The sequence below is a fragment of the Periophthalmus magnuspinnatus genome, chromosome 11, assembly GCF_009829125.3.
Source record: "Periophthalmus magnuspinnatus isolate fPerMag1 chromosome 11, fPerMag1.2.pri, whole genome shotgun sequence".
NCBI classification, from domain to species: domain Eukaryota; kingdom Metazoa; phylum Chordata; class Actinopteri; order Gobiiformes; family Gobiidae; genus Periophthalmus; species Periophthalmus magnuspinnatus.
The window spans coordinates 6697280-6715438 of record NC_047136.2 but is presented as its reverse complement, the minus strand read 5'-3'; the positions used below and the strand labels follow the sequence as shown (position 1 = coordinate 6715438).

Here is an 18159-nt window from a genome sequence, read left to right as displayed (position 1 = left end):
TAAAGTTTAAATGAAGCAGTGATAACTAGGGGGTAAATGTCAGTGGTTTTTCAAGCCGGAAACCTTCGCCACAAGAATGTGACCGCAGGATATCGAGTAAATCAATATGGAAGCAGAGGGAGGATGAGAGGTGGGTGGTGGGCGAGAGGGAGAGCAGGGAACCAAACTGAGACTCTAGAGGTGAAAAACTAAATTGGCAAAGTGTGGCTATGAGCATGAAAGAATGACAAAGACAGCTGGGTGAATGAATGAAATGAAGTCATCTTTCGACCTTTTACTTTAACAAGACAATAACACTGTGAAAAGCATGAGTCAATATTTTTACATAATCAATTTACTCTGAATGAATGAGGTTACTATGGTGGCAACTATTAAGAGAAAATAAATTAGGCCTAGTGCTCTGTGCAGAACTAGAAATGGAATAATGGGCTTCAAATGGTTGAGGTTTTGACCCTAATGCCTTTTCCTGTACAAAAACACAAAACATGGTGACATTTCTCACTTGTGAATTGACGGCAATGTGAGGAGCAGACACAAAGGCAACAAGAGGAGAGAGAGAGAGATGGAAAGATGCTTTTTATGAAATTGTGAAGAATAATGCGCAACATTTTAAACCTTTCCCCAAAAAACTCAAATAAATAGTTGAATTATGTATGGGAGCTTTTATTCTGCATCAGAGGTAAATCTAATACTTTCGATCTATTATCAGATTTATAGCAGTAAACAAACCTGAATCACATTTGTCACAAATGACTTGAAGTTAAATTGAGTTCTGTGTGAAAAGAGACAGTCACTTGCCTGCACTGTGTGGGTATGGCACTAATTATAAAAACCTTCATAAGCGAAGAAGGCATCTCTAGAGAGGAGGTGTTGGAGGGGTTGGGGAGGGGGTGTTGTGTGGGCATATTAGACACAGAAGGAGGGAGAGAGTGCAGGGGAAACAAGCAGAGAATTACATCTGTTTTGGGTCAGCAAAAATCCTTGAACATCTTCACAAAAAACAGAAATAAAAGATTTTTCTGTACTGTGGAACTAGCAAGTTAACTGTATAACCCGTGTTTTAGCTTCCTTAGCTCATCTTGGTCTCATATCAACCAAGACAAGCTCTTGGATCTGGAAATGGATATACAGTACATAGCTTAACCCTGGCTTGTACCTAAACACTATATAAAGAATATCATGTTCACATAGCTGTATTTTTATTAATTATCAAAACACAATCCCATATCAGCACATGTTTCTGTGGATCTTCTGTGGATCTTCTGTGGATCTTCCCTGACTGAATGCAAATGCACACTCCGATCAGCATTTTAAGTGAACTGTCTTCTGTACACCAGTATACAGCAGGGTAAGTCTAGTGCTGCTGCCTTTTAGACTGTGGAGCAACACTGACACACTGTGGTAAACTGTGCTATGACTGATTAGTACTCACTTGAAAGAGGGTTGAACAAGGTAATGTCTCAAAGGATTACAGGGGGAGCCGACTGTGAAATTACTGTCTTACAAACAAAACACGTGCAACAACAATAATGTGGACTGTAATGGCAACTTCTCTGTTTCCCTCCCCTAAACTTTGACCAGTATGAACTAATGAACTGTTGAAACTCTTACATAGGCCTAACTGAGGCTGTGACTGACCATTTCTTCTTGGCCATGTCGAAAATGCAATATGCTCTGTCTATTAACTGGAATTTAATCTATAATCAGACTGTACGCAGACGTTTTTTCTTCTAATAATGGTTTCAATAGTGCAATGGCCTTCATGAATGCTCAATAACATCACAGGAGTCGTGACTACATCTAAAACTTCTTCACCAAAGTCTCACTGTGTTTTATCAGATTCATTTAGTGACAACAGAAACCTTTTTTTGAATTCCCTTTGAAAACAACCAAACCCACTCACCCCCATTTTACGTTCCTGTCTGCCTATTTTGTTGCATAATCAGTGAATAAAAACATTTCACTGTAGTGTTCAAAAAGCCTTTTACATTATTGTCTGTTATGGGGGCTCTGTAAAATATGAATGTTTTTAGTTAAAGAGAATAAAATGGAAGCATGTTTAACTGAATGTTATGTTCAGTGGCAAAGAATGTCGCCCTTTCAGTGGCATTTTATGTTTCTGTCTTGCATAATTTGATTATTCATCCTAAAAGCAGCTGTTGTTTTAAAATGCAATATGTAGCTTTTCTGGTGGCGGGTTTGGCACTAGCTTTTTCTCTATTGACATGCTGTCTGCAATGTTCTACAGTGTGGAAATAAACATATTGTAGTCTGTTGTTAGGAAACATGTAGAATTTCTTGTTTTTGTTTATTTTTTAAATCTGAACATAAGGGCTACTGTGGGCCTTAACCTACACCAAAACAAGAGCAAAACAACAGCAGTCTCAATCCCTCAGGGGATTGAGAGGGGTCTGAGCAGAGGAACGTGCATTATTAGAGGGAGGGGCAACGTTGTAACTACAGGTGTTCACAGCATTAAGTGGGGTGGGGTCAGAGACAGTGGGTGAGGTTCTCACACCCTTGTAAGGGGCCAGTCTGTCACAGTGCAGTGCCATTTAGCACCTCTAGGTTGCAACTGTACCCTGTACACAACCTTTCCCAGTCTCTCCAAGATTATGCAAGGTCCAACTCAGTTACTGTCCAGTTTGGGTCATCTGCAGCGTCTGGTGGTCTTCCCATCATTTTCTCAGCTCCTTCTCAAGCATGAGGAGAGCAGGGCAGCAGATCTGTAAGCCATGAGGACAAAGGGCAGATGCGTAAGTCTTGTTGGTGGTTGCTTGTGACAATAGCAAGCTGTTGGGCCAGGGTGTGGCTGAATCTTTTGATGATCGCATCACTTTGTGGGTGTAGAGAGGTTGTGCAGGTCTTGTTGGAGCCTAGCTTTTCACACGTAAGATAAGATAAGATAAGATATGCCTTTATTAGTCCCACAGTGGGGAAATTCCAGTATTGCACTGCACAGATTCAAGAACAGCAGGAAAATGGTAACATGCAATAAAACAAGATAATAGATAATAGCTTAAAATAATTTAAAAATAGGCTTAAAAATAAACTAAAAATAGACTCTAATGTAACAATAAACTAAAAATAGACATAACTGCAAGAATGCATGGCTAAAATACTGGCCTTGATCCGTATGTAATTGCCTGTGGGACTCCAAACCTATTGAACATACCTTCCACTAAAGCATTCACCATAGTCTCTGCTTCCTTATCGTGAAGGCTGTATGCTTCTGTTGGAGGAGGGCACAAGACCTGTCTGTGAGCTCTTGTGAGATGTGTATCGGTCACAGTAGTGGAAATCATCCTCCACATTCCTCCTCTGTTAGCTCCAGTAAAATCCTTGCTGTAAATGCAGGAGTGTCTTTATCACCCCAAAATCTTCTGTGCCCACAGCTCCATAGCAGACAGCGAGCACAGTCTCTCGTGGTGACCACAGAACTGCAATCTCACCTCCCTTGTTCTTGGGTCTTTCCATCTTCTTTGTAACACCCCATCACATAAGCATAAGGCTTCCTACATTGACCAAAGTCCCTTAGTAGCTCTGTAGGGGGCAGCAATGTCAGTCCAACTGTGCTGCTGCTAGTTTGTGATCCATGTGAGTACTGAGCTGCACCAAAATCTTAAAATGCACACAAAAAAAAGAACAGGGAGCTAATATGAGCTCTCCTGCTGGTGCAGGTCAGAAGCCTTGTCTCAGAGTTTTGCAGCATCTGCAGCTGGGTAACTTCTTTCTTACTCAGTCAAGAAAACAAACTGTTACAAGTATTCTACTTGAAAAGGCATATAGAACTGACCACAGCCAGGAACGCATGTCTGGTGACACAGTAGTGGAGTCCCGTTCACTCTGCTCTCTTGTGGCCCAAGAAAGATACCTTGTATCTCATAAAACAGAATTTCTGGGGTTGGACTTTGAGTCCAGCTGCCCTAATCCACTAATCCACTCCAGGACCCATTTGAGGGTGTGCCCAGCTCATTACCCTGGGCTGGTCTGACCCTGGAGCAGGCCCGAGTGTTGTGTCCTGGCTGTCAAGCTCCAACAGATCAGATGACATCGTGGCCTGGGTCTTGGTTTCTTCTCTGTGTGACTTCACACACCAGCTGAATAAGCTCACTCCACTCACAGTTCTCTGATAGTTTGGCCTCTGGAACAATTGCCATATTCACCTGCACATTGTCACAGCAGCATCGAGGTGTTCAGCAGCTCCCTCTCTGTAGCCAGGTTCAATGCTTCTTGTGGTCATTGAGGGTGAGCCAGAAGTGTCTGTATCCACAGGTCAGACAGGGGCCTGTAGAAAATGGTCACAGGCCAGCTCAGACTGTATAGCAGGTGGCATGTGATCATATGTGTAATGAACCAGTCCTTCAATGTCATTTACAAATGCCCTGAACTCCTCACCAGATCAATGGCTTCACATGGTTAATTGGAAGGCTCTCTCTTCCATGGACCATCTCACAGCCTGGGCCAATTTTACCAAGGAGGTTTGGCTCGTCAATTCTGGCACCAATGCCTTCTGAATTTCTTCTGGTTGTTTATTTTCTGAACACAAGCGCAACTGTAGGCCGTAACCATAGACTGCATAAAGAAGTGGACTAAGGGAGTGTGTCATCACCCATAGCGATACAGCTAAATGAAGCTCATTGAGGCAGGAGTGACCTCCGGGAAAGAAGGTGCTTGATTCATCTGCTTAATCTTCATATCTTGATTTACGGACACAATAGTGAAATAAAAATTCCAGGATCATGTGGAGAGGATTAATATGAACATTTTAACACCAAAATGACGAGGCTCATTGTAAAAGTTACAGAGGGAGGGGTTACAATTTCTCAAGGTAAAATGAATTGGAGGCCAGAGCCGATGGAGTTGGAAGTGCTCCCATGATCACTTACTACTTGGAATCCAGCTGCTAGCAGGTTAGCTATGTCCATTTATATATACAGTCTATGGCCATAACCCACACGAAAACAAGAGCAAAACAACAACTGACTCCTGACAAACAAAATCTTCACACAAACTTGTCAGCATAGTGTCACATACAAAAGCGGTTAATTAAAAAAGACACATTGTGCTTGTGTCTGCTCTATAGCTACAATCTATGACACCTGTGGATCATTATGTTATGATTTACACATTTTAAATCACAATATTCATCTAAAACATCTCCCCAATAGCAGCTGATGTGGCCGTGAACGTCATCAAAACAAAGAGACAGCAACTTCAATGGATAGCTGCAGATTACACTAGCAAGCAGCAGATTGTTTTTTTCATTTGTACCAAAACGACTAAGCAACGCTGCCGTATCCTGCTTGCATCACTGATTAAGAAAAGAAATTGGAGAACAAAGCTAGTATAGAGCAGTGGACGTATGCTGGTGGCGATGAAAACAGGGATTGATTGGCAATATGGCGTCTTGAAAATAAGCAATAGCTCTAAATACAACTTCGGGTGAGTAAATGGTAAGAGAAAACAACTATAACATGGTTAAAAGCTCTGAAATTTAGATTTTGAAAAATAGGTGTGCTTTAACAGCAACACATTAAGAGTTACAAGAAAAACAAAGCATTACATAATATATATCCTGCCTTTATTAAATTACAGGTGTTTTTACTGCTAAAATATACTCTGAAAAACATGCACTCTTACTATGAGTGGTGTCACATCTCCACAAATTTGACCAGTAACTTGGCCTGGTGGCCACCTCCTTGTTTCCTTGGAAATAGATTGGGTTAATACCTTCCTGTGGAACATTACAGACAAACCAATAACATCTCCATGGAGACAAAAAAGTTACATAGTGCATCTCAAATATTATGTAGAGGATACATAATACATGTAAATTATATGAGCAAAAACATCACAAATGATACAGAATCTCTGACATTTAATTAATTTACACATCACTCATATCCAAGCCAAAAACATACAGGCTATTTTAGTTCTATATCAAAGATATAGAACTAAAAGTTCAATACGAACCCAGTTAACTATGCCTATTATATTGCATATTGAACTCTAACCAATGTTACCGTCAGTCAAATATAGGCATATTTAATTTACCTGGTTCATGTCCCACTTTGGCCGTGTTTTCTTTTCATTTTTAGTCCAATAACTTCCTGTTAACTCTTACATGATGTGCCTCTTACCGACAATCTTCTAGTACCACTCCCTATCAAGGAGAAAAAAACAGCTGGGAGTAAAGTAAGTAATAATGATGTGAAGGTGAATGTTGATTAAGTCCATGGTGTGATGTCCTTGTAGCAGGTAGAGGACAGTGTAGAGGAGTCGTATTCCAGAGAAGAGCCCTACATTTGCACTCAAACTCACTGGAGTGCAGGCACTACTCTAAAAAAGGTACTCTCTGTCCTTTCATGTCGATGCATCCACTTCCACTATACTGAAGAGAAGAGGGACTTAAGCTTCATCTCACCTAGAAAAGGACAAACTTTCAGTATTCTTAAGAAAGGGAGTGAAGAAAAAAATCCATCATCTTAGCTAAAATAATAAGCTGAATATCAAAATCTCAATATAATTGCAGACAGTAAACCTCGCTCTAAGTAAGCAAGAAGTGAAATGTATGATCTTGTTTCACTGACCTTTGTATTGTACACCAGCTGATGCCAGCAGGGATAGGTGTTTATTTTATGAAGAATATGAAGGGCCAAAGCTTGCTAGTTTCCAATTAAAATTAAAAGAAAAGTGAGCCCCAATGTTGGCATTTAAGTTTAGGGGGATGTGATTTGTGATGCAATTTCTTGTTGTAACTGCCTAGATTGCAAATAGCTAATAAGCTCTTTAATAGGTATGCAATTTCATTTTGACTTATCTTATATCATCTTTTTAACACAATGCTAAAAGTGAAAAGCTAATTGAAATGTCATTTGCAAAATGGGATTTTCAAAATTTATGTTGAACATTTTGTCAATTACATTGGATTGCCAAAGTGGTATTATTGACCTACTAACCACAAAAAGTAGCCTACTTTTGTTGGATTATATATTTATTGAGGGTTATAGACACAAAAAATACCCAAAATTCATAAACAGCACAACTACTCAAATTAGAAAACAAAACAAAGTGCAAAACAAAATGCATTTTATCATTTATATAATATATAGTTAAAACTACATTTAAACCTTTTCTGAACATGTAAAGTGACACCTGTGAGTTTGTGCTTATGCCATGTTTTAACTTGTGCTTTCATTTGGGGCAGCAGTAGCTCAGTTGGTAGAGTGGTCGTCCTCTGATCAAAAGGTTGGAAAGCTTGAATCCCACTCTTAACATAAAACATCATTGGTAGAGTGGTCAGATCCACAGACATGCAGGTTGGCAGTGCAGTTCCATCCCTGTTATTGTGTCCTTGGGCAAGACCCTGCTCAACCCCCCTCGCTCCCAGTGTCGGTGTACACTGGTGTATGAATATGTGTGTGAATGGGTAAGTGGTTTCTTGATGTAAAGCGCATTGAGTATATTTAAAGGTAGAAAAGTGCTATATAAATGTGACCATTTACTATTTGTGACATTTACTATTTTAATTTACATTACACCATTTACCACATGTCTGTAGTGCTCTGTCTTATGTCTGCATTTGGAGCATCCTCTTGTGAGCAAATGTTGTGTTTGAGCTGTCCCAGATCCATTTCTGTGGTTCCGTGGGAGACCAGGTGCCATGCAGTCCTCTGGGTACAAGTATCTGGAGGTTGAGAGTAAGCATGAATGTATATAGAGTGACACTGGATTAATGTAAACGTACAGTATATTGTATAAAGATGAGAGGGAAGTGGTGAAATTGTAATGGATGTTTGTGTAGGATACTTCTAAAGGCAGACCAAAATCAAGAGAGTGGAGGCAGGGACCTGGTGCTGACTGGGCTGTACTTGACCCGCGTCGGTGATGGAGGAGGCTGGGTAAGGTGAGGAGATGATGGAGATGGGTGAATGTGTCTTCCCTGCGGGTACTGGGCATCGTGGGCTGAGTGCAGAGATCCAGTCGCCTGGGAACGCCCTCTGGGCCGGCGCAGTTGAGGGGGTGTGGTGGGTGAGGAGCTGGTCATGCATTTGTGCTGTGAAGGTGAGTGGTGGGTCTGATGGCCGGAGGGGAAGGAGCAGCACCCGGGCGCTGAATGACGAGCACTTGGTGATGGGTGCCCAGAGGACAAGTGTTGCTGACCAGGAGACGAATGCCTCTCAATGAGAGGTTCTTTGGAATGAGCAGATTTGTCACTGGGGCGTTTAGGGGACTTGGGAGATTTGTGCTTGTGAGACTTGGAAGACCTTGGAGTTTTGGGTGACTTTGAATTAGGATGGGTAGACCCATAAGCTTCAGTTTGGACAGAGTCTCCGTTGTTGGCAACTTTGTAGAGAAAGACATCATATTGAAGTGGGTTACTGTCCGAATGCCGCTTGGCTTCTTTGGGGAGGAGAACCTCCAGGCCAATAGTGACTCCATCCTGATGTGAAAGGGGAGGTAGGAGTAGGCATGATTGTAAATAAAATGTAAACACAGTTCCTGATAATAATCTATACAGAAGTTGGTCAAGTTGTGTACATGTAAATGGCTGCATATCAAGCCTGCACTGTATCCCTATCTACCACTAGATGGAGATAGAAACAGACTACAAGAGCAATGCAAATAGGCCTTTTAGGTAGTTTATTGTCCTTAGAGAAGTTTGTCCTCTGCATTTGCATATCTTGGGTACCTAGCAGCAGGATTAGTGTGTATGTTTTTGTGTTACTGTGGGAAACAGGAGTGCCCAGAGGAAATAGACCCAGACACAGAAAAGAACATGCAAACCCAAACCTGGAATCTTCTTGTTGTGAGGCGAGACTGCTTATATGGACAGTTTTGACATTGTACTCAGCAACAATCTATTTTTGTTTTATTCTCTTTTATGATTGCACCTATACAGGTCTACTAATATAAAGTCCCTTTTTTACTGTTTCACTTACTGTACTGTACTGTATTACAGACATGAAGGTCTAAGGAAATGCATGGTATGTTGTTTAAATTGGTTGTAGCCTTTCTTATATATTTTATCATGTTGTTTTGCCTATCTATCCATTCCTGGAACTAGTAACAACATAATGGAGCTGTCCATGGTGCTGAACTGGCCTTCATTCAAGTCTATGTAGTGTACCCTGTGTCATGAGAGCAGTCTGTTGTAGCAGGGTTAGCCATGCAGCAAGTTATTATTAGCACAGGAGCATTTTGGCATTAGTAAGCTTCATAAGCAGACATGCAGAGAGTGAGTGAAAGACTGCTAAAAGGAAAGAACAATATAGTATAGCAACACGCAGGAAAAGGCTGGGTAAAATGAAAAAGATTTATTCCAACAACTATGAACTATAAGTCTTCATGTATACCCAAAAGTACAAAAGAACCTCAAGTACATGAAAGTATTATAAATCACATTGAAAACCAAGACACAGCGTGTAATATGTTGATAGATTCAAATATCAATTCCAAGCAATACTTTCACCTCATGAACTCTAGATATATCCACATTAGCAATGTCAAACATGAATATTTTGCAAATACAGACTCACTTGATTTCCACTTAACTTCTTTTGCAATTATCAGGTATTCAGACACTTTTTTGTCGATAACATCAATGCATGCGGGCTGAAATAGACAGTAAGGCGGGGCAAGCAGAGGAGGAAGAACAGGGAATAGGTAGAATAGGAGACAATGAAGGAGCAAGAGTTCATTGGTCAGAGACCAAGGCAGGGCATCAGTATAGAAGAAAGTCTGTCATTTGTGGTCCAAACCAGAGACACAAGTCACGCAGAGAAGAAGAGGACACAGGGCGCCATTGTGCAAAACTTGTTGCTTTGACAGCCTTGTAAACAGGACAGTTGTGCTTCCTATGTTGCATCATAAAATGTGCTTACATATATTTGAAAAAGTTGGCCGAATGTAAAATCTATACATTTGCACTTAAAGGTGTAAACAATCATAACCTTGAATAGACCTGTTTTGTGCACCTAAAGCTCCAGATGTTGGTATTATACCAGGTTGTTCTGGAGCATGTTTACCTCTGTGTTGTCCTCTGCAGTGTGAGGGGCGTGCTCTGGATCCATCGAGGTGGGACGGTTGTTCTCATGTTTCGGAGAGTGAGAGTTGAGGATGTTCATAGAGCCATCTTCCTTGGATTGTGGGGACTTGAGGTCATTGTGCTTCTGGGGCTCATCCTGTAAACAAAGGTTAGTGCACTTAAATGTGAAGCGCTTACACACTGCCCCACAAAAAGGGTTTATGTAAGATCATGCAGCCAACATTAAAATGTGACCCTTACTAGCCTGTCAGACCTCATAATCACGCCTCGGTGTACAAAATGACCAGCATAGACCTGTGGCATTTGGAGCACAGCTCTGCAGACTCTGCACCTGCAGGGGCTTTTAGCCTCCAGCCCTGACATTTACACAAACTCATCCAGCTGCACTGCCGGAAATGCCACAAGCACTCACTGTTATTCACCAAATGACTCTCTTTATTTGCACTTCGTTTGTCAGTGTAAATGTGCTTTTTCATTTTTAAGTTTGTTTTTTAGCATTTAAAAACTTGCATGTGGTGTTGTGATTATTGTCTTTGATCAGTCGATTAGCTCAAAACAAATTCAGGTCAAAGGATTTGCAGATGGTATGTAGGCCAGTATTGATTAGAGAAAATAACCACTGCAGGACACACTATCAGAAACAATAGAGGCCATGAGAGCGTGTTGTAGTTTCATATCCTTAAAAGGATTAAACTCTTGAGCTCAATTAGACTAACTAATCCACTAATATTTTGTTTTTAATTGTTGACATAATTTTTTTTTTACATCAAGACATGCTAATGGCTGATTGTGGGCCTGTGTGTCGGGGAGAGTAAATATAAAATGGAAATTAAGTCTCAACAGCATCTAGTTTCATTTCCAGTACTGTATATGTGTAGTATTTCACAGGTAGATAGAGATATAATATTTCATCACACCAAAAAAGGCATCAACTTTGCTCAAGATTGTAGAACTCATGATGTGGGACATGCACAGGATTTTTTGGCACAACAAATCATCCTAAAACTGGGATTGTATGAAAGTATTCTTGGAGACATTAAATATACATTTGTATTGGCACACAAACTGATACAACAGGTTCAGTCATATGTTAGGGGTTTAACAGAAAAGAACTTTTCAAATAAAGTATTTGATTCAAATTTTCTTGCTAGGCATCACACACGGTATAAAGAGGAACCCTTTATACCCTACACACACACACACACACACACACACACACCCACCCCCCACCCCCCCCCCCCCCACACACACACCCCACACACACACACACACACACACTGACAGACACTGATAAATGACATCATCACACCAAAGCATTGTGGGACAAACATTTATATTCACAGCCTCACTCACACACATGCTGCTAATGATGAACTGTATCTGAGGACAGCTCTACATGCACTTCAGAAATAGTGGATTTTAAATGGACTTAAAATGGCTTCTGTTGGAGCAAAGCAAGCAGAAACAAAATGGAGGCTTCATTTATCAGAGTCTGAGAGAGCGCAGGTATGGGAGCTGGCAATGTGTGATGTTACTAGTATCACCACAGTAGTGAGAGGGGAGCGGATAGGAAGCCTTGCAGGGATGATTAATCACTTTATCTACAACTGTGCACCAGCAAGGAGTAAATGAAGACTCAATATCTGCTATCTACAAGTGTAAAGCAAAGCTGGAGAGAGGGGAGCAGGCAAAGTTCACATTCCCACTGTGCTGCTTACCTGGAAGTGGTTATAAGGATTTCTGGGTTTATATTCCCATGTATAGCTTGTTGTTGCTGGCCTCTAAAGGATTGCGAAAAGCGTTAAACAAAGATAAGGTCCACGTTCTACCAAGGTGAGTTTGCTGGCTTCAGATGTAAATTAGTCTAAAGCAGCTGTTGTTGGCACATTACTGACAGCCATGCACTCAAACAGCAAACAAACTAACTTAGACACCACTTAAGGACACCAAGGAAAAATCATAGAGTATAGAACAAAATTTGACAGAGCAGAGGTTTAAATGAGTGGACAGACAGGTAAAAACAGTAGGAGAGGCAGGGCATACCTGACAGATAATGTTGTCATAGTAAGCCAGGTTGTGGGTGTGAGCTTGGGGAACAGGCGGAGGGGTGTCACACAGTTTCCTTACATTGGGCTGGGAGCCGTCTGCAGTCGTTGAAAGGGAGAGGCCGTCAGTCTGTGGCTCGGTGCTTTGAGGACGGTATTTACTGGAAAAGCAACATTTGAAATATAAGCCTTAAAATTGCTATCGATACGGTCACAATTAGCAAATCATAAATGAAGTAACAAAAGTCTGTATTTTAAACCCCCAAAACATAACATAACAATAATTTAATCATAATATCTAAAAAAAAATCTAAATTTGATTTTCTTCCAAATTTGTAAACTCAGTGGCTATATCACTGGCAATAGTTCACAGACATTCACACTCTTTGCGTTTTCATACATCCACTACGTCCTGTAAGCTCAGACAGAGACACTAGTGTGCACCTGCGTTTGCGAAGGCGCCTGTTCTCACTCTTGAGGCGGTGCAGTCTTTTGCCAAAACATACGATGATCATGAAAAGGAGGAGGAGCACACAGGAGGACACGCCCACAACCACACACATCACTTGAAACTCGGTCACCATTTGGTCACAACGTGTGCCTTTGTTCCAGATGTAGTTTTGCATATTGCACCTGGGTAAAAAAATAAAAATAAAATATAATAACAATATAATAACAATACAATAAATAGATTTCATAGCAAAACTTGATTTTTATTCTGAAGCCAATTAAGACAAACTTGCTTTAAAGAAATACTAAAATTTACTTTAGAAATTGAAGTTGAAGCTAGAGGTAGTTGTACCAAGTAGGATGACATATTACCCTGGATTCAGGCTGCAGCACAGCCCTTAATGAGATCAAAGGATCAGAACATGTGCTCTGTGGGTGAAACTGTGTGTGCTGCATGTGCTATTACTCAGCAGGTACTACAAACTGAGCAACACTTTACAAAGCTCACAGAGCTGCCGGGCTGGACAGATGGTACTATCATGGCCTAGCATATGTGGAGATACTCTCATTCATGTGTTTTAATATTACCATTGAATGCCATATTTGCATCTAAAAGCTGGCACAAGGTTTTGATGGTAATTCTCATTACCACTGGCTTCAAAATGGAGTTAATCCTTGAGCGACCCTGCTGTGATCTTGACAACCCCTCATGACACATTAAGCCAGCCGTCTGTCTTCGCCTGCATGTGTTTGTGCGTGAAATTCTGCGTCAAGTGCCCTCAATCTTGCTTTTGTGTTGAATAGAAAACTTGTAGTGAAAACAAACCACCCCCTGCTGTTTTCCACAAATGCAACTGTGCTGAAGTGGTACATATGTAACCCTGTAGTCACAGTCAATGTGAAACAAAGTGATCTCAGACCACATAAAAAATGAAGAAAATATATTAAACTCAAAAATGTGTATTTCCTGGCTTTTAGTTAGTTGTGAATATTGCATAATTACACAATAATGTAATTGCTATTGCAACGGTTGGAAAAATATTATTCTTACTAAAATTGAATCATTAAAACCAATCTCACCTGCAAAAGGCGCCCATTCCCGGCACCACAGTGCAGACTCCATCATTCAAACAGAAATTTGGTTCCAATTCACATTGGGACACACACACGCCTGTCCCAGAGCGCACAAAGCCCAGGCTGCAGCTGTCTGCTCCAACAGCATTCACCTCCTTTCCTGGTGGGGCAGGAGGCGACGGGGTGGGCTCGGGCTCAGGAGTGGGGTCTGCTGCAGAGAGGTCAGTGTCGGTGTATTCGTAAAAGTCATTAATTGACCATGATCCTTGTTTACTGTCTGTTTTTTGCTTTTGAGCCTGTGGAGCTTTGGCCCAAGCCACATCTTCATCAGTTGGCACTGTGTCAGGTGCTGGGCTGTGAAAGGCTACAACGACATCATCCACCATGGGGTTCCCGGGCTGGTCTGGGCCCGCACCCCCAGCAGTGAACTCCTCTCCCATAGGGGGCTCTTCTTCAATGAAGTCTAGGTATTTGTGCTTGTGAGAGTGGTGGCGTTTGGAGCTGAGTGGTAGTGACGCCCCAAGGCCAATCAGGTGGTCTCTCTCTGCAGAGTCATCACTTATAACCATCTTGGGGGTCAAGGCCTCTTTATGGACTGATGACTGGTTATGGTGACGATGGTGCCTGCCCAGTGCATGCCTCCCTGTTGTTGGACACAAATGAAAATTTGATCTTTAACAAGAAATGAAGGACTTACACAAGCAAGTCATGTTTTGACTGGTATGGTGCTCTACAATGTCCCAAAAACAGCTGATTAGCTAAATATGAAACCTACATGAGACGTGTGATGTGTGTGTTGATTATATTCATGTAATTGACCTTGCCTAAAATATAAAAAAACACTGATATGATTAAAACAATAATAATAATAAGTCTTCTCAGAAAGAGACAAAAACATGGTTAAATATATTTTAGTGTTTTCGGTAAAATGGTGTTAATAATCATTACCAAAAAAGTACATCTTCACAAATCCCAGTGCACTAGTAAAGGTTAAGTAATTGTAATAAGAAATCAGACCAAGAGATGTGTAATCAGACTAGTGAAGCAGGATTAGGCGCACTGACGGACTGCTCTGGTGACCATGACTGGATGAGGATTAGTTCAGTATTTAGAGTTAAAGCAGAGGGGGCTTGGGGGCTCGGGGGCTCGGGGGGGGCTCTGGGGACTCGGGGGCATAGCATGGTCAACCACTTGTTGTGTTGTGGGCAGGAAGTCTCATAGACATACAGGTCACAGGACAAGTAAATCAATACTTCATGCTGCACACAGAGACATAAAATAAGAATCACTCGTAGTAAAATAGGAAAAGCTTTATGAGTGCAATGGTCCTAGTTCACAATATTTGACACTGCAACTGAACCATCCATTTTCCAAAAATGGGTCATTGTTATGTTTTTTAGCCTAAATCCCACCTACCTCACTCACAAAGAGACTAAAACACACACACACAAACACAAACACACACCATTTATTTCTTCTTTAGTCCATTATCAATCTTTATATTACAAATCCGTATTTTAATTCATCTATACTCTGTCAAACAAACAGCTAAATAATAAGCTACAAAGTAATTTATAAGTAACTGCACTGTAGGTTTGATTACAGTATTTCTGTCCCATGAGAAATATTCTCAACTTTTCATGATGATGAACATCTGGAGTGAAGCAAAAGCCAAACCATTCTGACCATTTTCCCAGAGTTTGCTGCAGACTTTCCACTGGCCTAGTAATGTCATTTTGGCCAAACTTTCCTAAATATTGAGCTGCTTCTCATCTCTCCTCCACTGCCACCCAAACGTCACGCTGTCCAATGAGCACACTGCCTTGGATGTCTGGCTCTTCATTCAGGGCTTAACAGAAAAAACATCTGAACGTGCCTCGAGTCACGAAGACTTTTTGGTGTCGGCTCAGGAACCGGGATGCTACCTCTTTGCAGTTGCCATGGTGAGATGTAAAGAGCGGCCATGTTGAAAGGAGCAGCAGAGTCAGGCAACAGAGAATGTAGTGTTCCTACTCCCTCTCTCTTGTTTTTCAATCAGCCAGTCACTCACAGTTACACGCCAAGACTGTCTGGGAAAGCTAAGGGTGGAATCCACTTGGAATGTGAAAGAAAGCAGCTATATTCGCCTTGCTAAAATGATTAGGACCTCTATTGCCTTAAAATGTGAAACAAATAATAATTCTGCTGGTCAATCTTTTAATAAGATGTCAGCCAAAATCTTATAGTTTTTCTGTCTCCAGAGCTTCTAGTATTTCAGAATGGTCTCCAGCTGGTTTTCAGCAACAATAGGAAGGTGTAAAAGATTAAAGCTGAGATACTCAAGCTCTACTGAGGATGATTTCTCTGTAAAAACAGCAAGGTTGTGCCAAATACTCCAGTGCTTCACCTCTGGCATCACACTGAAGAGGTTGCCATGGGAACACATTTTACCTGCAGGTCATTGTGGCCGACTCTAGTCCATATTCCTCCAGCAGCAGCCTCTGGTTTTGCCTCTCTGATGGCATGCAGTGATTAAATATTTTCTGTGTGTTTTTGTAATTGGTGAATCATTGCTTTTCTTTAGAGAGCCTTTACACAGACTGGTCTGGAGAGAGCTCATGAGCTGATTGGTTATGACAGTGTTGGAGCTACAGTGCACACACAGTGGACATGCTGCAGTGCACTCTGGATAGGCGTATCCCAGTGGGATAGATGCATCTCTATGTGTCTGACGGACAGCACTGTTTGAAACATTATTTATTTTTATTTTTAGGATCTGTACACAATTGAACCATTTGCGCCGCGAGCAGCAGCCTTTAGTGACATGGCTGACCTATGAAGTCAAACTGATGAAAAGCTTGTAATATCTTCATTTGCCACAGATTCGAACATGTAAAATTCACTTTGGGGCTCCTCAGCTTCAGCCACGTGGAAGCTTGACAGACAGGACGCGGCTTCACATAGTGCGGTCAATATGTCACAGTGTTCACGGCTGGACAGACATTGAGGGCGGGATGTGGGCCTCGTGTGTGGCGCGGGTCCACGTGAACCTCCGCGACCCTGAACGTGCACGCGCCACCCTGTTGCTGGGCAGCAGCTCTATTCTATTTTCATTTTACGTTTTTCTCTGCAGATGTAGCCAAACGCGCAGAAAATGATGGCTCAAATAAATGTCTTTTCATAGCCTATTGGAATGTCTTTATCATGGGAAGTAGGGGTGATTGTGAAGCGTCCCTTTAACCCATGAAGCCGTGAATAGACCTTCTGCAGCCGAACCATGGTCCACCTTATCCCGCTTTTGTCAGACACGCAGACAGGCTGCCGCAGGAGCCACATGCAGTCTAGTGTAGAAATGTCAAATGACTCGCCTCTGGCCAATGCAAACCTACATACATGTATTGATACATGCAGCAGCCCTAATGGCTGAAATGTGGGGTGACCCTCCTCTGGAACTTTGCATGACTGTGGGATTGACTGGACCTTGGCCTGGATTTAGTGAAAATGGTCACACATGTTAACATAGGCTATACAAATCAGAAAAAAACATTCTGCTTTTAAGGGAATAAAATAATGAACCAAATGTAAGCTTTATGCACAGCAGTAAAGGATTAGGACATTCTGCACCAACAACTTTGTAAAGGCTCGTAGTAATTTCTTTGCGTTGATCTTCATAAGCAGAGCTGCAGGTGCACAGAGCCTCAGGTGTGTGTGCACTCGTTCATGTGCGCGTACAGGTCAGGGTGCGACACGGGCTCTTCAAATAACCATTAAAAGCCTTACCGTGGACGGTCAAAGGGAGGATGAAGATGGAGATGGTCAGCAGCACCTGCCAGGTCCCCAGCCGGCCGTGAACGCGCGCCATTCTACCTTCCGCAGGCGTTTCCTTTTGACTAAGTGTGATAGAAACTGTGCTCTCAGACAGCGGCTGTCTCTGGAAATCCCTCTCGCGGATCCGCTGCACCTCAAACGTCGACCCTTCTCGCCATGTCTTCTCCACGAGCACCGTTAAAGGCTCTGGTTCAGTCTCATTGTCCTCCCGCGGATTTGGCGCGCTCGTTTGTCACTGTGCGCACGGGGACCGTCGGCAGTGCTCGTGGTAGTAATGCGCGTCACCGATGGAGGGTCTGCAGACGTGTTTTAATGAGCCGGTTTTGCCACTGCCTTCTTGCTGCATGCGATCCTATAAGCTATTGCCAATACAAAGCACGGCACGGCACGGCACGGCAGCGCGCACAGTCAAGGTGCAGCACACAGTGACCACCACGCTGTGAATACTGAGGGATTTAGCCAGCGTATGTTGTCACCGCCAATATGCTCCATTTCACAGTCTATGAGCCAATGTGCCAATACTCTGTCCTGTGTGTTTGTGTGTGTCATGTAGCTTGTATCTGACAGAGCTCAATGCATTTCTCCTGTGAAATGTAGGCTCTTTGTACATCTGCTGTACACTATCAACTAACAGCTGATAGTGCTCCAGAAGCTTCCATACAAACAGAGTAGCAGGGGTGACCATAATGTGATGATAAAATGCATTTCTTGGGTGTTTGTTGTTGGGGTTTT

At 42.1% G+C, this 18159-nt stretch overlaps 1 protein-coding gene across 3 annotated transcripts; it reads right to left on the bottom strand.

Annotated features, from left to right (window-relative positions):
- Positions 1 to 6083: 6083 nt before the first annotated feature.
- LOC117378834 (chondroitin sulfate proteoglycan 5-like) lies at positions 6084 to 17849 on the bottom strand. Of its 3 annotated transcripts, XM_055225219.1 has the most exons (9): positions 17380 to 17843; positions 13627 to 14263; positions 12541 to 12729; positions 12095 to 12257; positions 11770 to 11832; positions 10032 to 10187; positions 7854 to 8446; positions 7552 to 7690; positions 6084 to 6166 (listed from the first exon to the last, which is right to left on the bottom strand). In XM_055225219.1, exons 1-9 carry the CDS (start codon positions 17459 to 17461, stop codon positions 6140 to 6142), a joined length of 2049 nt encoding a protein of 682 aa, XP_055081194.1. In that variant the 5' UTR covers positions 17462 to 17843; the 3' UTR covers positions 6084 to 6139. The 3 variants fall into 3 exon arrangements, with proteins under 3 accessions (XP_055081194.1, XP_055081195.1, XP_033831416.1); XM_055225220.1 differs by lacking the exon at positions 11770 to 11832; XM_033975525.2 differs by lacking the exons at positions 6084 to 6166; positions 7552 to 7690; positions 7854 to 8446; positions 11770 to 11832 and having other exon boundaries at positions 9299 to 10187; positions 17380 to 17849.
- Between the last annotated feature and the right edge of the window lie 310 nt (positions 17850 to 18159).

Bases quoted from the DNA above. Each gene is read 5' to 3' on its own strand.
- LOC117378834 (XM_055225219.1), bottom strand. From the start codon at position 17,461: ATGGCGCGCGTTCACGGCCGGCTGGGGACCTGGCAGGTGCTGCTGACC. The intron at 12,730-13,626 runs GTGAGATTGGTT...TTTTTTACCCAG, and splicing joins GGAATGGGCGCCTTTTGCAG to GTGCAATATGCAAAACTACA. The intron at 6,167-7,551 runs GTAAATGGTGTA...TCTCCTTGATAG, and splicing joins CAGAGCACTACAGACATGTG to GGAGTGGTACTAGAAGATTG.